Genomic DNA, 22,336 nt, shown 5'->3' on the forward strand with positions numbered 1-22,336 from the left:
GAGGATGAGAGCAGATTCAGTGTTACCTTATCAGCCCACTTCAGGAACATCTGATTCTGTTGGGATATTTAACTTTTCCCAGAGACAGATGAGGTAACAAAGACTTTTCAGGAGAGTAAACCTAAGAGATTAGCATGTATAGAAACAGGTAGGTATAATTTTTTCTCCATCTTAAGGAAACCTAAAATTGTACTATTCTGCAGATTACAAACCAAATTTCTACCTACATTAACAATATGCCTGGGAAAGCAGTGGAAGATGGCCAAAGTACTTGGGCACTGCACCCACATGGGAGACCTGGATGAAATTCCTGGCTCCTGGCTTCGACCTAGCCCAGCCCTGGCCAATGTGGCCAATTGGGAGTGTAAACCACTGCTTTTGCTTCTCTGTAACTGCCTTTCAAATAAATAAATAAACAAATCTTTAAAATAAAAAAGAGGCTACCTGGTTGAACTTTCAAATCACCTTTGGCCATAAATGAGGTACACATCAATTTCCAAAGAGGCTTACAACATTTCTAACAGGTTTAGAGAGTTCAGCAGCTGGGATTGAATGGTCACCAGTGAGGTCTCCATTCCCAGGACAACCAGAGGACTCGATGTAAAGGCCATATGAACCATCGAATGTCAGCGCATATGGATTTGTTTTAAGACTTCTTTATTATTTTATTTATTTGAAGGGAAGAGTGATAGAAAAGCAGACAGAGGGAAAGAGAGAACTTTCATCTGCTGGTCCACTTCTCAAATGGCTGGGCCAGGAGAAAGCCAAGAGCCAGGAACTCTACCCAGTCTCCCACACAGGTGGCGAGGCCCAAGCACTTGGGCCATTTTTTCTTGCGTTCCCAAGCACATGAACAGGAAGCTGGATGGCAAGAGAAGGTGGGGTTCCAACCAGAACCCCAGTATGGGATGGCAGAATTACAACTATGCCATGCAGTCTCAAATGTGGTTTTGAAGAAAATATGGACCGATTTGGCAAGATCACACAAGGAAAGGTGGCACACTCAGTGAACGCAGTTTCTTATTGGACAGGGTCTGACATTTATTGAAAGAATGGAAAGACTTCTGTACAGGTAGTGTAAAAGAGCCGCGAAGACCACAGGGTCATAGTGTGGGACACAAGGCACACATCAGAGAGACAGCTGCACGTTCGGAAGAACCGGGACTCGGGGGGGCGGGGAGAACTACTGTCATGTCCACGGGAGGACATGACAGGCGCGATTCGGCGCCCAGACCCTCAAGGTGTCTCTGGGAGGAGGGGGCGCGGCCTCACTCATGGTGGGAGGCCGGCTGGCCCCGCCGGGCAGCCGGCTGTCGGAGTCGGGGTCCGAGGGCCGCGGCCAGCCCAGACCCCTCGGAGGGGAGTCCAGGTGGCTCAGAAGAGCAGTCTGTCGGCGGGAGGCCGGGGGCGGCGGCGGCGGCGGCGGCGGCAGCGCAGGTGCGTGGGCAGAGCGATGCGGGCTGGCGGGGGGCGGCCGGCGGTGCGTGGTTGGTCGTCGGCCGCGCGGCGGGGGCCCAGCCTGCAGCCCGAGGGCCGGACGGCGGCCCCCGGTGCAGGGCACAGGCCGGGCCGGCGGCAGCGGGCAGGGCGGCGGCGCTGTCCAGAGCCAGGCCCAGAGGCAGCAGCGCCAGCCTGGAGCGCTATTCCTGGAACAAAGGCAAGCACGACGCGGGCGGGCGGGCGGGGGCGAGGGGACGCCGCGGCGACTCGGGGAGCAGGGGGGCGGCGGGACTCGACTCGGGCGCGAGCGCGGCGGGGGCCGCCCGCGGCGACCCTGGCGGCGGCCGGCGGGCAGCCCACCCTCCCCAGGGCAGCCGGCCCCGGGCCCGAGGCTCCGGCGGCCTAGAAGTCCTCGTCCTCCTCCCAGCCAAAGACGCGCTTCATCTCGGCCAGAAAGCCCCGGTAATCACTGAGGAGGGGACTGTCCTTCTTGATGTAGGGGATCACCCACTGCAGGGCGGGCCCCGTGAGGCGGGTGATGAGGAACGTCACCTTGAGCGCGTCGCTGGAGAACGTCTTCTCGTCCACGAACATGTAGGAGCCCGTCTGCACGATGAACTCCGGCAGCCGGTCGGTGTCGCCGTCAAACGTCTCGGGAAAGGGGATCGGGTTCCTCCAGCGACGTGTCGCCGGCCGGATCGGCAGGGCCAGCAGGGCCTTTATCAGCTGCACCCGACCGTCCATTTCGCCTTGCTTGCTCTGCTGGGCTTTGCTGGCTCTGCAGGGCTGTGCAGAGGTCAGCAAGCAAGGAGGCGTCCCCGGAAGTGCGTTTCCACGGAGGCGGGTCTAGGCCCAGGGTGGGCAGGGCCAGGGCGGGGCTTATTCACTTCAGTAGCTTTTGCTTGCAAATCTGAATGGTCACTAGTCCGCAGATGCGTCTCGCGCTAGGGCAGGGAAAGTGGGAACGGGGGTGGGTGGGTGTTGAGGGGGCGGGCCAAATACCCTGAAGGAGGCGGGGTCGTAATTGAAGGATGGGCCTGAGTTTTCCCAGGGGGACTGCAGAGGCGGAGCGGGGATGGGGGATGAGCCCAGGAGATTTGGGATTGAGTGTTGAAGGCGAGTTCGCTAATCTGCGACAGCAGATTTCAAGTTCTGAAAGTTGATGAGTCCTCTTGCTGCCCTCCTCCACGTCCCCCCCCTCATCTTTTTCTTGGGTATTTCTAGGCAGACCCTTGGCTCCGGATGCCTAGAATGCAGTTCTGGGATACTGCTTCTTCATGTATCTTTCAGCCAGAGAAGAAATGGCTCCCTGGCAGCAGATATGGTGGTTTTGCAGTATCAACAGGAGGGCCCCCAATGTGAGCAAATATCGTCCAGGACAGAATATTAAAATAATAAAGCACCATGAGCAATTAATATAAGGCAGGTTAAATGTTAAGAAATCTCAATTTATTATAAATGCTAACCATAATTGTTACCTATTTTGCTGATCCATAGGCAATTCACGACATTGCTGCTAGCTCTAAGGCTTGCAGGAGAGATACAGTGATTCTGCTTGCAAAATGCAGTCATGTATAATGTAACATAATCATTACAATAACAGATCACCACCTTTTTCATATTGTATTGTTTAGAAGCCAATTGCATTCCCCATTAACCACTTAGGCATTAAGAGGGCAACATCCGAGGAACATCTGAGCAACCCCTGAGAGAGCTGGCCAGCGGTGTGCTGCTCCTCCGCGGAAGTGGGGAAAGCGGCGGGGGTGCCGCCCCTCTGCGGAGGCGGGGGGGGGGGGGGGGGGACGGCAGCTAACCTGGAAGGGCAGCAAACCCGGGAAGGGCCGAGCAGACAAAAGAACAGCGCAGGGTCTGGTGTCGTTCCTCCGCGAATTAGGGAGCGACATAATGGGATGGAGGCCACTTGGAGTCCGTTTGCTACAGTATGGCCATGCCACAGTTGGTAATTTAGCCGCCTTTTGAAGGGCATTCTGCATGTTTCCATGTTTTGGCAATTACAAATGAATCAGCTATAAACAATCATGTAAAAATATTTGCATGAGCATATTTTCACTTCTCTAGGGTAAATACCTACAAGAAGGATTTCTGTGTCACATGATTCAAAAAAGAACTGTCATTCAACCAGGAGTAGAAGGGAACTCCTAAATCTGATTAAAGGCATCTATAAAAATAATCCCGTACAGCTAACATCACAGTTAAACTGGGGAAACTAGAATATTTCTCACCGTCAGTTCAAGAGTAAGGCAAGTAAGTACACTCTAAACACTTCTAGGCAGTGAAGTTAGGAAAAAGCAAGTAGGTAAAGGAAAAAGAAATAAAAGTTTGGACTGCAAGAAGGAAAGCACTTGTTATTTGTGGACAACATGATCTCTAAATAGAAAATGGATTCTTGAAATATGTTCATTGGTGTACTCCTTTCTGCCCAAGGATGCCACTGAGGAAGCATTATCAAAATCTCTCTCACTGCTGCTGTCATGTCTAAGCCATAGTCCCCTAAAAAGCTGGAACAGCTTTGGAAGCTCTCCATCAGAGGGTTGAGCTCTAAAACAACTGATGAGAGTCTGACGAGCCATTTTGAGCAATGGTGACCGTGTGGTAATGAGGTCAAACTCCACAGGTTCCAGGAACTGTCATCTATGCCACCATGAAGGAGGTGGTGGCAGCTATGACTTAAAGACCACACAAGGTGGATGGAAGAACTGTGGAACCAAAAATGGCTGTCTCAAGCCTCTCAAAGATGGGGGAGGGGGCACCTAACTGTGAAAAAGATCTTTTGTCATCGCATTAAAGAAGACACTGAAGAACATCCCCTCAGAGATGATTTTGAACAGTGTGGGGAAATCGAGGTAATTGAGATCATGACTGATTGATGCAGTGGCAAGAAGAGGGGTTTTGCTTTTGTGGCCTTGGATGACCACGACCCTGTGGATAAGACTGTCGTTCAGAAATACTGTGCTGTGAATGGTCAGAACTGTGAAGTGAGGGAAGCTCTGTCCAAGCGAGAGATGGTTAGTACGCTTCACTTACCCAAAGCAGATGAAATGGTTCTGGAAATATTCATAGTGATCATGGTGGGTGGTTTTCGTGGCAATGGAAACTTTGGTCATGGAGGAAATTGCAGTGGTTGTGGTGGCTTTGGTAACCGCTGAAGTGGTGGTGAATGTGGTGGCAATGGGATGGCTACAATGGATGTGATAACGATGAAAGCAATTTTCGAGGTGGTGGAAGCTACAGTGATTTTGGCAATTACAATATCAATATTCAAATTTTGAACGTATAAAGGGAGGAAAATTTGTAGGCAGAAGCTCCAGCCCCTACAGTGGTGGTGGCTGATATTTTGCCAAACCACAAAATCAAGGTGGCTATAGTGGTTCCAGCAGCAGCAGCAGCAGCAGCAGTAGCTTTGGCAGAGGCAGAAGTTTTACTAACTTCCAGGACACAAACCTTAACCAGAGAGTAGAACCAGATAAGTGGTAGGCAAGTTTTGGATTACAACAGATTTGTGAACTCAGCCAAACACACTGGTGGCAGTGCCTACCTGCTACAAATAAGACATGTTTTTGACAATACTCGTATGTATGGGCTAAAAACTTGAGAGTTGTAATTGTGACTAATTGTACACCAGGACATTTTATTTCTCTTTTATGGGAAGTGTAAAGCATTTGAAAAAAGTTTTAATATAGACTTTTTCTTTTCTTCTTTTTTTTTGAACCCATACTATTGATTGCTAAATTTAGTAGTCTTATTATGACACCAAGTAAATGATAAGTATCTTTAAAAAAATAAGTTATGTAATGTTAGCCTATTCTGAAGCCATCTAGGAAAATTCCTATGAAGTTAGAATTATTCAGGGTGATGCCAGGTTCCATTTGAAATTTATTGACAAACTGCTTGGGTAGAAAGTCATTGTCCTCGGATATTGACAGTTACTGTTGTGATCTTCTGAAATTCACCATTAAAGAATGTCACCCAAGGAAAGTCATGGGATTATTTGGTGATAAAAGTTATTGTTGGCACACCCAATGCAATGTATCTCAACTGAATATTGGTCCAGATAAAATTACTGTTGGAAATGAAGCTTGTGTGTAATCCATTATCATACGTAATCAATAAACAATTCAATTCTCTTGCATGAAAAGAAGAAAACCAAATTCTCTGGGACCTGAGGCCACCTCTGTGGTGTGACAGGTAAAGCTGCCACCTGCAGTGCCAGCATCCCATATGGGCACTGGTTCAAATCCCAGCTGCTCCTCTTCTGATCCAGGTCTCTACTGATGTTCCTGGGAAAGCAGTGGAAAACGGCCCAAATCCTTGGGCCCCTGCATCTATGTGGGAGACCCAGAAGAGGCTCCTAGCTCCTGGCTTCAGATTAGCCCAGCTCCGGCTGTTGTGGCCATTTGGGGAGTGAACTAGTGGGTGGAAGATCTCTCTCTCTCTCCCCCCTACCCCGCCTCTGCCTCTCTGTAACTATGCCTTTTAGATAAATAAATAAATATTTTTAAAAAAGGTATAAAATTAAAATTAGCTAAATCAGACTTCAACAAGTTAAAAAGCTTGCATTCATCAAAACACACTGTTAAAGATTGAAAAGACAAGGCACAGGATAGGAGAAAATCTTGGCCAAATCGCGTATCTAACAAAGACTTGAATACAGGATATGTATCAAACTCTCATAACCTGACAATAAAAAAGTAAACAATCTGATTATAAAAGGGAAAACTATTTAAACACAAAGTTCACTAGAAAAGATAAATGGGGGTATATGCTTTTCCTTAGCATTGAAGAAACCACTTGGGATGCCTGTGGCCAACATGGCAGTGACAGGATCCAGTTGTTGGCTCTGATTCCTTATTCCAGTTTCATGTTAATGCAGACCCTGGGAGACAGCGGTAATGGTTCAAATAGTTGGGTTCCTGTCACCCATGTGGGAGACTTGGATTGTGTTCCTGATTCCTGGCTTTACACCCCACTCCCCTGGCAACACTGTGGGCATTTGGGGAATGAAACAGTGGATGGGAACTCTCTATCTCTCCTTCTCAAATAACAAAAGTTTTAAAAATAACAATTCAAGGTAAATAAGCTCACCAAGAGATGTCGACATTATTACTAAGTAATGAATTGTAAATTACTTCACATTTATTACAATGGCTAAAGTAACACAGAAAAAAGCTAACAACCAAAATGAGAACAAGATCACATATGAGAACAAAAGGATGCTTTGAAAAATTTATGGAAAATGGAATTATAATATATCTATTTTGGTGCAGAAATTTTTTGAAATCCATTTTTTCATAATATATATTTTTATGAACTTTTAGAAGACCCCAGTTCTGCATGGATTTCAAATTATTTTTGCACCACAATAAAATTATCTTTTAATTCTATTTCTCATAGATTTTTGAAGCACATTTGTACTAAGTGCCATTCAGTTTCTGGAGTTACACTCTCTCACATACTGCTTTTAGGAATACAGAATGTTATAGCCATGTTGGAAAACAGTTGCTGCAGCTTATAAGGTTCCTTCATGCAACTTTTACACTATAATGTTTCTTACCCTAAATAACCATTATTCTGAATTCTATTAAGATTTAGATAATCTATACTATTTTGTATTCACATCTTGTACAAAATATAATATCTGTAGCATTAATCCATGGCTGCTATACTAATATAGAATTCCAATGTGTGAACATGTCATAATTTATCCATTTGCTTAATCTAGAAATGTATTAAAAAGATAATATATCATGATTAAATGAAGCTTATCTCAGGAATGCAAGGTTGCTTTATCAATCAAAACTCAGACAACAAGTAATAACTGAAGTGATTGGGTCCCTGCCACCCACATGGAAGGCTGAGATTGAGTTCCCAGTCCCTGGCTTTGGAAGCCTTAAATGCTGCAGGTATTGAATCAGAGGATAGAGGATCTCTCTCTCTCTCTCTCCCTCTCTCTCTCACCTTTCTCTCTCTCTCTATATATATATTTAACAGTAAGTTAATATATTATATATTTAATATATAATACATTAAATATAACATATTAAATATATTAAATACAATATAGAAAACAAATGTTAAATATAATATATATATTTAACAGTAAGTTAAAGCCCCACCTGCAGCACCGGCACCCCATATGGGCGCCGGTTTGAGTCCCAGCTGCTCCACTTCTGATCCAGCTCCCTGCTAATGTGCCTAGGAGGGCAGCAGAGGATGGCCCAAGTGCTTGGGCCCCTGCACTCTCACAGGAGACCCAGATGAAGCTTCTGGGGGTTTTCAGATCAACTCACCTCCAGCCATCACAGCGATTCAGGGAATGAACCAGCAGATGGAAGACTTCTCTCTCTCTGTCTCTACATTTCTGTAATTCTTTCAAGTAAATAAAATAAATCCTTAAAAAATCATAATTTACTATCCTAACTGAAAATGAAAATAGATAGAATAATAGTCCTCAAAGGACATTTGTATCTTAATCTCCAGAATCTGAGACTATAAAGCAAGAGGGAATTAAGGTTGAAGATGTAGCTGAAGTTGCTAATTACTGAACTAAAATAGAGAGATGATTCTGGATTATCTAATCACATGACCTGTTAAAACTGGAAAGGAAAGGAAGAGTGGGTGAGGGTGATGCCACATGAGAAAGACTTGATCCACCATTACTTATTTTGAAGATGGATGAAGAAGGCTGTCTCCAGAAGCTGGAAAAGACCGTCATTTTACAGAGTCAGAAAATGGCTCCTTGGTCCAATAACCACAGAAACCGAATTCTGCCAATAGCACAAATGAACAGTAAAGGATATTATCCTAGACTCTCCAGACAGAACATAGATTCCCACTACCATGGTTTTGCTGTAATAAGCCAAATACTGAACTTCTGACCTACAAACAGTAAGACAATAGATTTTTATTAAGTCACTAAATTTGTGATAATTTGTAAAGAAAAAGAAAATTAATATGAGAAAATTTACATGACCACCACAATAGAAATAGAAAATGTGTTTTACATAATTCATGTCCTACTATTAAAAATTAGTAGGCAACCCAGTGATCAAGGTACACATCAGTAATAAAATACACTGACATCATGAACATATTTATATGAAACTCTGAGATTCAACCAACACCTTTTTCGTGGTAAACTAGCCAAAAAAGCATATTATAATCATAAGAAAGTATCATATAAATGCAAGTAAATAAACATAGCAAAAAATGATTGATAACCTATAAAAGATTCCAAAATTCTCCAAACGAACAGGAAACCACATATAGCACAGAACAGGGATTAAATACACTAGCTTGGCTCCTCAGTTCCAGACTTGCTTGTGGAATATAAACTTACCTGCTCCTATTCCACCTTGGGTTAACCAAAGCATCTGTCTACAATTATTACCGCACTCACTCAATGGCATTGAACTCCACTTCCTAAATTACCCCCCCCTCCAGATATCACTTCAGAAAATCATGCTCATTGGACTGGGGTAGACAGGTGGTTTTTTGCGACAAATTAAACGTTGGAAAGACCCATCTCGGAGATATTCTACATTTATGAAGTAGAAATGACACCAGATTTTTTTCTAATTATTTGGTCAAACAATAAATTATGATATAAAATAAAATACAGTCAATCATACATAAATTTCCTCTCTGTAAATTGAAAATTGCACAAAACTTTTCAAAGACACTTATGTGGATACTTGAGATAAAAACATAATTGAATGCAATGTGAACAAGCATGTTAAATTAAAAGCCAAATGGGAGGCCGGCGCCACAGCTCACTAGGCTAATCCTCTGCCTGCGGCACCGGCACCCCGGGTTCTAGTCGCAGTTGGGGCGCCGGTTGTGTCCTGGTTGCTCCACTTCCAGTCCAGCTCTCTGCTGTGGCCCGGGAAGGCAGCAGAGGATGGCCCAAGTGCTTGGGACCCTGCACCTGCATGGGAGACCAGGAGGAGCCACCTGGCTCTTGACTTCAGATCGGCGCAGTGCGCCAGCCTTGCAGCATATGGCAGGTTGGGATACTGACCTATGCATGACCATCTTTGCTAGCCTTGTCTCAGGACTTCTACCTAACATATGTTCTCCCCTCCAGGGTGAGGTAGACTGACAGAACCCACCACTCAGTTGACCCCTGGGTCCCACCTGTCGCATTTGCCATCAATAATCCTGGCTTTAATTACCTGCAGATTACCTGGGTAGCATTCTCACTGTTCCTGCACTGCATTCCTGAAGTTTAATTTTGACAGTCCATTCCAGTCCATCCTTTTGGTGCCTAGTATTGCAAGAGTTCCAGTTACAATATAATGACCAATACTTTCATGGGAAAATGTCAAGGTCAGGTGTTTTGAAACCAAATCAAACATTACAATAAAGTAAAGCTATCTCTTACAGCCGTGTCCACCCATGGTGAACAGAGGAATACAAAAGATGGCACTGCCTAGCTGGGTCTCTACCACAGAGTTAGTTTACTGGGTCTCTACCAAAGAGTTAGTCCACGTGGACTGACCTTAACTTTGTGTGGTGACAGGTGTTGGAGAGAAGCAGAAACCATGTCCCTTCAGCTGCATCATCATTTGGGATGTTGTTGACATTCCTTCCATGAATCTCTAAGCTAGAAAACACCAGTAAAGTGCATATTTCTCTTACTTGTCTGCTCGGTACAAACAGCTGGTTCTGGGTCCACTCTCCTCACATTAGAGGCTCACAGGCTGTGGAGTCCTGGAACTTTCCAACACAGGACCTGAAGTAGCTGGTGATATTACAGATCTTCAAGGAATCTTGCCTGGGGGTGTCTAGCAGCACTGTGTCGCTCCCCCTCTTCGTGGAGGAGCAACACAGGACCCTGCGCTGTTCTTTCGTCTGCTCGGCCCTCCCCGGGTTTGCTGCTGGTTCTTCCCGGGTTGGCTACTATCCCTTCCACCTCCGTGGAAGGGCGGTTCCCCCTAGCCACATTCCCCACTTCCGCAGGGGAGCGGCACACCGCCGGCCGGCTCCTCTCGGGGGCTGCACAGGTTCCCTTAGATGTTCCCCATAGATGTTCCCGGTGCATGCCGTCTCTCTCCTCCTTTATAGTCCTCCTCTGCCAATCCCAACTCGGCTGCCCACACGCCGAGTACGCTGCTCTCCTCCAATCAGGAGCAAGTCCTACAATTTATTAGTTGAACTGGAGGCAGCTGTGCAGAAGCTGTTTACTTCTCTCCCAGCGCCATATTGTGGGAGAGCAGATGCATAGAATAAGTCTTAATTCGAGTAACTTAGTCTAGTCCGGATTGCTCCCCACAGATCCCCCTTTCTTTTTATTTTTGGCGTTGATACGCGCCTGTCTTCGGTGTCCCGCGGCACACACTCTGCTCTACTTGCTAGAGTTGCCACAGGCTCTTACAAGTCCTATCAATCAGGCAAACCGAATCCGGGTCCTCTCTTCGCCATTGTGAGGAGGTTTTTAGGCGCTGATGCGTGCCTGTGTTCGGTGCCCTGCAGCGCATGCTCTGCTCTGCCCGCAGGGGCTTACAAAACCTATCAGGCAAACCGAATCCAAGCCTTCTCATTGCCTTTTTGTGGGGGAGACTTATTAGTGTTGGTTCGTGCCTATCTTCGGTGACCTGCAGCTCATACTCTGGTCGAGCTGCTTGCTGGCGCTTACCGCCTTAAATCAGGCAGACCGAATCCAAGCTTAATATTGTTGTATTGTGGGGAAGCCTTACTGATGTTAATTCGTGCCTGTCTTCGGTGACCTGCGGCGCATAAGCTGCTAGCTGCCCGCAGGTGCTCATCGCCTCACTTGATTAGGCAGACCGAATCCAAGCTCTCACATTGCAGTGTTGTAGGGAGGCCTTTTTATTTCTCTATTTCTCTATCTCCGGGCATTCCTATTTCTCCCATTTTACTTCTATCTTCCAGCATTCCTATTTTTCTCACTTTACTTCTAAACTTCTGTTTCTCTTATCCCTGCGGCTTTCCGGCACCTCGCCCCGCCGGCGGGTTCCCGGCTCTGCGCCGCTTCAGCCCGCGCGCCTCTCTCATCTGCGCAGCTTCCCGGCTTTGCGCGGCTCGGCTTCGCGCGCTCCGCGGTCTCCACGCTTAACCCTTTCGTGTCTGAACCACGGCCTACGCCAGCGTTCCCTATCTATTCACGCCCCGTGCTCTCTCTGCACGCGGCGGCTTCCGCGAGTAACACAGCGTAGCTTGCGTCTCCACCACTAGCATTCAATCCAAGTTCCCCGGGCTAGCCTGGCGAATTCAACCCAGCGTACGTCTCCGCCCCACGGTTTGGCTTCCCGTCCTTTGCTCCCCGGGCTAATCAGACGGATCCCAACCTGGCTCACGTTTCAGCTTCTGGTTTCAACTTTTCGCCCCCTATTCCCGGGCTAACTTGAGAATCCCAAAGTGGCTTTCGTATCCGCCTCGGCCTGCCCCCCGCGGCTTCAATTTCCCTAACATTTTTCTCTACCCGGTATGTTTCCCCAAGCTTTCCTCCAACAATACTCCTCCCTCATTTCTCCTGGCCTCTCCCCACAGTCCGCGTCCGAGTCTGTTTGTTCTAACTTTCACTTTTGCTTTCGACCTTAGAGATTTCTCCCAGCTTCCCCCCGTAGTCCGTATCTGAGTCTATGCCTAGGCTTTCAACAGCTTCCTCCGGCACCTCTTTCGTCCGGCTTTTCCCTAGGCTGTTTGCTAGTCTCTCTCTCCGATATTTTCCCTAGGCTGTTTGCTAGTTTCTCTCCGATATTTTCCCTAGGCTGTTCCCGTTTCTTCCCTCCTAAGTTTCATATCCGTCCTAAGTTTCCTATCCAAGCTAGGTTTCCTATCCGAGTCACGGCACCATTATGTCGCTCCCCCTCTTCGTGGAGGAGCAACACAGGACCCTGCGCTGTTCTTTCGTCTGCTCGGCCCTCCCCGGGTTTGCTGCTGGTTCTTCCCGGGTTGGCTACTATCCCTTCCACCTCCGTGGAAGGGCGGTTCCCCCTAGCCACATTCCCCATTTCCGCAGGGGAGCGGCACACCGCCGGCCGGCTCTTCTCGGGGGCTGCACAGGTTCCCTTAGATGTTCCCCATAGATGTTCCCGGTGCATGCCGTCTCTCTCCTCCTTTATAGTCCTCCTCCGCCAATCCCAACTCGGCTGCCCACACGCCGAGTACGCTGCTCTCCTCCAATCAGGAGCAAGTCCTACAATTTATTAGTTGAACTGGAGGCAGCTGTGCAGAAGCTGTTTACTTCTCTCCCAGCGCCATATTGTGGGAGAGCAGATGCATAGAATAAATCTTAATTCCAGTAACAGTATAGTCCGAATTGCTCCCCACAGCACTGTAGTTGTTTGAGCTACTTGGAATTTCATTTTTAGCGGTCTTATTCCCCTGATGTAGAAGATTTTCTGAAAATACATGGTGGGGTCTGATTACTGAATCATATGACCTGTGCCAGGTAAGCCACTTAATAATGTAAGATAGACTGTGTCCACTAGATCACAAAACCCGATAGCATTGCTTGTCAGAGGCCTGACTTTCCCTGTCCTAGGTCCTTTTTAAAACAGCACAGAAAAAGTACGAAATGTTACACTGACAGCAACACCACATTTTTCTAGAAGGGAAGTCCCAGAGAATTCCTTCTGTGTTATTCTTCAGTAACAAGGTAACTGATTCATGCTAAACTATGGATAACAAACATTTAGAGTGGACCTTGTGTTCTCCTTTGCTACAGATTGGAGGAACTCATGCTACCAAAGATTATGCAAAACAAACTTTTCAAATGTGTTTTGGGTCTCCATATGTCACCAAATGCTGGCACTAGAGATCACAAAATACATACTATACTATACAACTGCAATTTGATGTGTTAGGCTTCAGCAGTCAGCATTGGGTAACATAGTAGGTTTCAATTCTTTTTACTGTCATCTAATATTGAACATAGTTTGCTGAAGAGGAGAAAACAATGGAAAATTATTCTGTTGCTAATATAATGTATGTTTAGGGTATTTATTCTTTATTGGCAAGTATACCCTGAGGATACTGCAGACAATGGACATGTGATGAAAGTGTTTTCACTTCACACTTAGATACTGTTCAAGGCCTAGGGCTGTCCCTGAAAAGTCAAAATTAATGAGGCTAGTTATTGTCCCAAGTCATCAGATTCAAATTTCTGCCTGTAACAAGTATACAGGCCAAGCAAAATCCAAATACCAGTAAACAATCTCATTGATTTCTAAATGGGACTGAGGGGCTGGCATTGTGGCACAACAGGTTAAGCCACAGCGTAAGATGCCAGCATCCCATATACAAGGCCTGATTCACTCCTGGCTGCTCCACCATCAACCTGCTAATTTGCCTAGGTAGGCAGTGGATAATGGCACAAATACTTGGGCCCCTGTCACCCATGTGGGAGACCAGGATGGAGTTCCTGGCTCCTGGTTTCAGCATGGCCCAGCCCTGCTGTTGTGGCCATCCGGGAGTGAACCAGCAGAACTGGCAGATGAAAGATTCTCTCTCTCTCTCTCTCTCTCTCTCTCTCTCTCTCTGTCTCTCTCTCTCTCTCTCCCCCTCTCAGCCTTTAAAATAAACAAATGAATCACTAAAAACATAAGACACCGTCCAGGTGGCCAAAGGGGAGGGGACAGCACATGTTGGAATCAGAAAGAAGTCGCCTATTTCAAGTCAATTCTTGTCCTGACCTCCCTGACCCTAGAAAATACTTCTTTGCCTTGTTTACATACAGAAACTATACAAATCAATTTTTCATGGAGGAATAGATGAAACAAAGGTTAAAGTCAAATGTAAATTAAAATAGTATATTAAATACATAATTGGTTCAAAAATAAAACTCTAGAATATGACCTGCAAGTGTCATTCACTACCAAAGAAATGAAAGCACTCAATATGACCATGAATTTCCTCATTTTTGAGTTGAAAACTGCCCACAATTTTCTAAGGAAACTTATGCAAAAAACTAGGAACAGAGTTGGATTGGATAACGTGACATTCAATACACAATTGATCTGGGAAGTGAATTCCAAATAAAGTTAGCAGCAGCTGATGCTTGAGTCTCCTGGGCATTCACTTCACAGATCAGCAAACACTAGGTCAATGTGTTTGGTTTTGCATAAAAAATACCCCAAATTTCTTTAGCTTTGATAGATTTATAAAATAAGATATGCAAAGAGTAAAATCTGAACAATTACAATGACATTAAAATTATTTAATCGTAAAATAAAATGAAAGTTTAGGCGAGTTGGCAACTTGAGGCTAGTAATTGTCATAAAGCATGAGGAACAAAGCCCATTAAATCTATTTTTTCCTCATTTGCACATTGAAAACACTGAAAAAGTTTTTAACACAAATTTATGAAAAGGACCAGGACCATATTTAATTAAGTGATACTAAAATGAAATTTTTCTGTAAAATAAATTTCCACACTATTTAATGGTTACCAACAACATAAAATATCAAAGACTCAGACAACTGATTAAGTTTCTTATTTACAAACAAGATGATCTCGAAATGTTTGCTTTCAAGGACATTTATGAAGCAGAAATTACACCAGATTTTTTTCTAATTATTTGGTCAAACAATAAATTATGATATAAAATAAAATGCACTCAATCATACATAAATTTCCTCTCTGTAAATTGAAAATTGCACAAAACCCTTCAAAGACACTTATGTGGATACCTGAGACAAAAACATAATTGAATGCAATGTGAACAAGCATGTTAAATTAAAAGCCACACTGGATCCAATCCTGATTGGGGAAAAAATGGCTAAGAGGAATCCATGGTGCTTGTAAAACATCAAGGGTAGAGTTAAACAATTCATTCCAGAATGCACACACTGAAAAGACTTTCATTTAGAAACTCTATGTAACAAAGCCAAATCACAATCAAACAAATCCAAATGAATGAAGGAAAAACCTCCATGCCACTATATTGCAAACACAATGAATAGGATCCCTGGACTTTCATTCCCTTCAGGGTCTTCAAGCTACAAACTCTTACTAACCAGACAATGATTCTCCATATTTGTAAAATTTAAATAACACCAAACTTTTAAAAAAAATATTTATTTTGTTTATTTAAAAGTCAGAGTTACAGAGAGAGAGTTAGAGCCAGAGAGAGAGAGAGAGAGAGAGGTCTTCCATCCTCTGGTTCACTCCCCAGATGACCGCAACAGCCAGAGATGAGCTGATCCAAAACTAGGAGCCAGGAACTTTTTCCCAGTCTCTCACATTGGTTCAGGGGCCCAAGGACTTGGACCATCTTCTATTTCTTTCCCAGGCCATGGCAGAGAGCTGGATCAGTAGTGGAGCAGCCAGGATTCCAACCGGCTCCCGTATGGGATGCCAGTGCTGCAGGCTGGGGCTTTAACCTGCTGCACCACAGCGCAGGCCCCAATAACACCAAGCTTTCAGTTTTTAAAAGATTTATTTATTTATTTGAAAGTCAAAATTGCACAGAGAGGAGAGGCAGTGAGAGAGAGAGAGAGAGAGAGAGGTCTTCTATCCGATGGTTCACTCCCAAATTGGCCACAAAGGCCAGAGCTGTGCTGATCCAAAGCCAGGAGCCAGGAGCTTCCTCTGGGTCTCCCCCATGGGTGCAGGGGCCCAAGGACTTGGGCCATCTTCTACTGCTTTCCCAGGCCATAGCAGAGAGCTGCATCGGAAGTGGAGCAGCTGGGACTATGGGATGCCGGCACTGCAGACCAGGGTTTCAACCCGCTGCACCACAGCACCAGCCCCAACACCAAACTTTGAAGAAGTACCATTGGTTGAATAAAATTATGTTAAATACACACTTACAAAAAATATAAGGGTTCTGTGGCAATCACCAGGCAATTTTTGGTTATTAAAGAAGACGTTGAATTTCATTTCCTTATTATCACTGTGAAATTATCAAAAATTGGGGCTGGCTTTGTGGTACAGTGGTTAGGCTACCACTGGAAATGTCAGCATCCTATATCAGCACTCCAGTTCAAGTCCTGGCTGCATCACTTCCAATCCAGCTCCCTGATAATGCACCCGGGAAAGGAGCAAAAGATGGCCCAAATATTGGGCCCTACACCCATGTAGGAGACCCAAGATGGATTTCTATGTTCCTGGCCCAGATGGGTCCTTTGCGGTCATTTGGGGGAATGAACCAGAAGATGCACGATTTCTCTCTCTCTCTCTGTCTCTCTCACTCTGTATGTGTGTGTGTGTCTCCCTCTTTCTCTATAGTGCTGCCTTTCAAAATAAATAAATAATCTTTTAAAAATGAGAAATTGTGTTCCATTTCCTTTTGAGGACAATACAGGAAGATCAATTCTGAACTTTAAACACGTTGTTCAATGAAACACTAAATTGGTCACCAAGGCAGCTGATGACCACCTGCTGTCAGAATCCCACACATGCCAACTCAGCAGCTTTTTCTCATTTTCAGCTGCAAAATAACAGAAACAAGGTCTCTGATAACAACACTGACACATGGGAGCAAAGTTCAAAGTTGCATCAAAGAAGTGGTGAGAATATCCACCCAAAGATTCCATAAAATAAAGGCAAAATCTGGTCCCTGGTGGCCAATGGCTGCCGTGTGGTCCTGAACCAAGTGGAAACTCTCACCCAAATCTGGAGGTACAGCTAAGTCATTCAAGTCAGCTTATATTACAAGTATGGTCACTTTTCATACCTATGTCCATCTCCAAATGTCCAGAAATACCACTCAGGCCTTTGCACATAGCACAGGCTCTATGTCCTGTCATTTCTGATTTTGGAAATCTGGCTCACTCAGGTTATTCAGGCTCAGTTCAAGTGCACCTTCCTCCAGGAAGAATTCCATGCTTTACTCCTCTAGCCCCTAGAGGTAAATGGGAGCTGTTCATGGCTAGTAGGTGGGCACAGGGAAGGAAGGAAGAGTTGGGATACAGGAGGATGGGGCACAGGGAAGGAAGGAAGAGTTGGGATACTGGAGGATGGTGGTCTGCAGGATCAGAGTGCACTGGACACCATGTAATGGACCCAAGGCCTGCACTTGGAATTCTGGCAATCCAGTTGAGACTGCCAAAATTGTGGAAAGGCAAGGGGAAACCAACAACAAGGTAATTCACGGCAGCCTCCCAGGATTGTCCCCAGGAAGGAATTCAAACAATTCTCCACAACACTTTTCAGGATTTCATGTATTTTCCTGCCTATCTATGAAAATCTTGCCCTCCCATTTCAAGGCTCAGGTATAAAGGTACTTATTCTCTGGGTCCATCCTTGATTTTACAATCCCTCTCCAAACCCCAAGAGAGGTTATTTCTTCTGGTACTGTACGATTGAAAAATAATGGGGTCTTACATCTCAGCTACAAAGATCACCAGTTACAAAATGGAACTCTACCTTGCTCCTCTTCAGGACGCTATCTGCAAGGTAATTTTGGTGTCTGCACTTAAATGGGGAAGTCCAGCTCACCTAGAGTTAATAAAGTTTGAATGCTGAGCTCATCTGCACCCAACTGGAAGATACAGCCACTGGATCATGTTAGTTGGACTGCTCAGTCATTGTGCACAAGCGCTCCTGAGAAGGACACTCTAATGATAACTTTGCCCCAACAACAACAGAGATTCTTTGGTGGGCAAGGCCCCGATGTTTGAATATGCAACAGTTTGTGATACTACCCTAGCCATCCTGGACTATCACAGCCAAAAGTAGCTGAGAAAAACAGCATCATCGTTTTCCAGGTAGAAATCTGAAAACACAACAAAATCAAATTGTTAAAATCATTTCCAAACCACGGTTAAGGAAAGTAAGCACCAGACACAGACAGTCGGATTATTGCATACCAGAGACTGGCAGCTGGATTATTGTGTGGTGTAAAGAACACAGCATTAATAATCCACCTGTCTGTCTCTGGTGTCTTAGCTTCCTTAACCAGAGTTTGGAAGTGACTAGAGCCTAGGGGGCGGGAATGGGGAGAGGTAAGGGCACAAGTCTCCAGTTTAACAAGAGGAATTCACTTGAAATGTACTGCAGAAAAAATGATAAATTCATGGGGTGATAGACATCTTAATTAGCTTGATTATATGCCATAATATGCCTCATAAATACATGAAATTATGGTTTCTCAATCTTTTAATCAAAAAAGAACACAATCATTGCCTTTGATATTACTGATTTACTAGAGAATGTTCATAGGTGAGTGTCGCTCCCCCTCTTCGTGGAGGAGCAACACAGGACCCTGCGCTGTTCTTTCGTCTGCTCGGCCCTCCCCGGGTTTGCTGCTGGTTCTTCCCGGGTTGGCTACTATCCCTTCCACCTCCGTGGAAGGGGAGTTCCCCCTGGCCGCATTCCCCACTTCCGCAGGGGAGCGGCACACCGCCGGCCGGCTTTCTCAGGGGCTGCACGGGTGTTCCCTCAGCTAGATGTTCCCCATAGATGTTCCTGGTGCATGCCGTCTCTCTCCTCCTTTATAGTCCTCCTCCGCCAATCCCAACTCGGCTGCCCACACGCCGAGTACGCTGCTCTCCAATCAGGAGCAAGTCCTACAGTTTATTGGTTGAACTGGAGGCAGCTGGGTAGAAGCTGTTTTCTCCTCTCCCAGCGCCATATTGTAGGAGAGCAGATGCATAGAATAAGTCTTAATTCCAGTAACAGTCTAGTCCGAGCTGCTCCCCACAGAGGAGAGCAGATGCATAGAATAAGTCTTAATTCCAGTAACTTAGTCTAGTCCGAGCTGCTCCCCACAGATCCCCCTTTCTTTTTATTTTTTTGGCGTTGATACGCGCCTGTCTTCGGTGTCCCGCAGCACACACTCTGCTCTACTTGCTAGAGTTGCCACAGGTTCTTACAAGTCCTATCAATGAGGCAAACTGAATCCGGGTCCTCTCTTCGCCATGTTGTGAGGAGGTTTTTAGGCGCTGATGCGTGCCTGTGTTCGGTGCCCTGCAGCGCATGCTCTGCTCTGCCTGCAGGGGGCTTACAAGCCCTATCAGGCAAACCGAATCCAAGCCTTCTCATTGCCGTATTGTGGGGGAGACTTATTAGTGTTGGTTCGTGCCTATCTTCGGTGACCTGCAGCTCATACTCTGGTCGAGCTGCTTGCTGGCGCTTACCGCCTTAATCAGGCAGACCGAATCCAAGCCTCCTAATTGTTACATTGTGGGGAAGCCTTACTGATGTTAATTCGTGCCTGTCTTCGGTGACCTGCGGCGCATAAGCTGCTAGCCGCCCAGGTGCTCATCGCCTCACTAATCGGGCAGACCGAATCCAAGCTTTCTCATTGGCATGTTGAGGGGAGGCCTTTCTATTTCTCTATTTCTCTATCTCCGGGCATTCCTATTTCTCCCATTTTACTTCTATCTTCCAACATTCCTATTTCTCTCATCTTACTTCTAAACTTCTGTTTCTCTTATCCCTGCAGCTTCCCGGTGCCTCGCCCTGCCGGCAGCTTCACGGCTCCGTGCAGCTTCCCGGCGCCTCGCCCCGCCGGCGGGTTCCCGGCTCTGCGCGCATGCTCCGCGGTCTCCACGCACTTCGCGCCCGCACCACGGCCTCGCGCCAGCCCCGTCCCTATCTATTCACGCCCCGTGCTCTCTCTGCACGCGGCGGCTTCCGCGAATGTTTCCGCCACCACCGGCATTCAGTCCAAGTTCCCCGGACTAACCTGGCGAATTCCAACCTGGCGGCCCACGTCTCTGGTTCCAGATCTTCGCCTCTTGCTCCCCGGGGTGACTTGAAGAATTCCAAGGTGGTTTATATCTCCGCCTCGGCCTGCACTCGCAGCTTCATCCTCCCTAACATTTTTCTCTACCCGGTATGTTTCCTTAAGTTTTCTTCCAACAATATTCCTCTCATTTCTCCTGGCTTCTCCCCACAGTCCGTATCCGAGTCCAAGCCTCCTCCAGGTTTCACTTTCGCTTTCAGTCTCCTAGCTTCCCCGCCATAGTCCGCATCCGAGTCTATGAAAGCTTTCACTTTCGCTTTCAATCCTAACTTCTTTCCCACAGTCCATATCCGAGTCTCTGCCTAGGCTTTCAATAGCTTCTTCCGGCACCTAGGCTCTTTGCTAGTCTCTCTCTCCGGTATTTTCCTGCTTCTTCCCTCCTAGGTTTCCTATCCGCCCTAGGTTTCCTATCCGAGTCACGGCACCATTATGTCGCTCCCCCTCTTCATGGAGGAACGACACTAAACCCTGCCTGGGCTTCATATCCGAGTCACGGCACCATTATGTCGCTCCCCCTCTTCGTGGAGGAGCAACACAGGACCCTGCGCTGTTCTTTCGTCTGCTCGGCCCTCCCCGGGTTTGCTGCTGGTTCTTCCCGGGTTGGCTACTATCCCTTCCACCTCCGTGGAAGGGCAGTTCCCCCTGGCCGCATTCCCCACTTCCGCAGGGGAGCGGCACACCGCCGGCCGGCTTTCTCAGGGGCTGCACGGGTGTTCCCTCAGCTAGATGTTCCCCATAGATGTTCCTGGTGCATGCCGTCTCTCTCCTCCTTTATAGTCCTCCTCCGCCAATCCCAACTCGGCTGCCCACACGCCGAGTACGCTGCTCTCCAATCAGGAGCAAGTCCTACAGTTTATTGGTTGAACTGGAGGCAGCTGGGTAGAAGCTGTTTTCTCCTCTCCCAGCGCCATATTGTAGGAGAGCAGATGCATAGAATAAGTCTTAATTCCAGTAACAGTCTAGTCCGAGCTGCTCCCCACAGAGGAGAGCAGATGCATAGAATAAGTCTTAATTCCAGTAACTTAGTCTAGTCCGAGCTGCTCCCCACAGGTGAGTTCTTCCAAAGTTAGGATTTGGGGCTAAGATATTGACAAAGATCCAGAGGGGCAGGGGAGTTGTCCCAGGCTTTGTTCAGCAATCACTGAAGTAATTAATCCTGGAATTTAAGTTGCATGTGTAGGGGAGAGAAAGTTGTTTATGTTAATACCAAACCTAGGAAGTTCCAACTCTTTCCCTATCTGTTGCAGAGTCTTATCTTTCTGACTTGCCACGGCAGGTAAACCGATGGCTGGACCCTCTCCACGCCTGGCCAACACAAAGCTCTTATTTGTCAGTTCACCTCTGTCTCCACAATCTATGGTCACAGGCCATACTTATCCATACTTCTTCTCATGTCCACAGCCAGTATAGAAAAATGGTCAATTACTTCTTGTCTATTAATGCATGATAGAAAATGGTTACGTACAAGGCTACTGAAAAGAATGAGTGTAGAAATGCAATGGAAAGACAAATGTATTTTAGTGCAAAACTTTTATAAATCCTTGCATAGTTTAAGTCATAATATCCGTTCCTGTGAACTTTTTGAAGACTCCTTGTATGCATGGATTGCAAATATTTTTGTAGCAAAACAAGCTTATCTTGTGTTTCCATTTTCTACCAACTTTTTGAAGTACCATCGTATATGGGCTATATGGGTTTGAGGTATGCTTCTTGGGTTCATACTGCAGGCGTTCTTCTTACCAGCTCTTTTTCCCTTCAGGGTGCTTTGTGTTTCAGTTTTCTTATCAGTAAAATGAGGGTATTGTCTTGGTCCACTCAGGTTGCTATTATAAAAAAACCTTCACTGGGTAATTTATAAACAACAAAAATTGATTTAAATGTTGACCCTTAGGTGAATAAGAGGGAATTTCCTTCTGTCTAACTTTCTTGAGCTGGAACATTGTTCTTTTTCCCGTCTTTGGACCTACAACGAAAACATTTGCTCTTTCTGGTTCTTTTTTAGAATGTTATTATTAATTTTCATTTTATTTGAAAGCCAGAATGACAGAAGAGACATACAGAGATCTTCCATTTGTCAGTTCACTCCCAAAATGTCAGGCCAAAGCCAAGAGCCAAGAATTCCATCTGGGACTGCCAAATGGGTGGTAGGGATCCAAAGAGCTGGAACCAACACTGCTGTCTCCCAGGTTGTGCCCCGGCAGGAAGTTGTATTGGAGGCA

General features: G+C 46.0%; 1 protein-coding gene and 1 pseudogene across 1 annotated transcript; one reads left to right on the forward strand and one right to left on the reverse strand.

Moving 5' to 3' along the window:
* Nucleotides 1–1,016: 1,016 nt before the first annotated feature.
* On the reverse strand, nt 1,017–2,271 carry LOC108178745 (retrotransposon Gag-like protein 8C). Its single transcript, XM_051826942.2, has one exon. It carries the CDS (start codon nt 2,182–2,184, stop codon nt 1,843–1,845), a length of 342 nt encoding a protein of 113 aa, XP_051682902.2. The 5' UTR covers nt 2,185–2,271; the 3' UTR covers nt 1,017–1,842.
* Nucleotides 2,272–3,266: 995 nt separating this feature from the next.
* Nucleotides 3,267–5,534, forward strand: LOC138847597 (heterogeneous nuclear ribonucleoprotein A1-like; annotated as a pseudogene).
* Nucleotides 5,535–22,336: the final 16,802 nt, after the last annotated feature.

The sequence above is a fragment of the Oryctolagus cuniculus genome, chromosome X (genome assembly GCF_964237555.1).
Source record: "Oryctolagus cuniculus chromosome X, mOryCun1.1, whole genome shotgun sequence".
Lineage (NCBI taxonomy): Eukaryota > Metazoa > Chordata > Mammalia > Lagomorpha > Leporidae > Oryctolagus > Oryctolagus cuniculus.

Coding starts and splice junctions, on each gene's coding strand:
- LOC108178745 (XM_051826942.2), bottom strand. CDS start 2,184: ATGGACGGTCGGGTGCAGCTGATAAAGGCCCTGCTGGCCCTGCCGATC.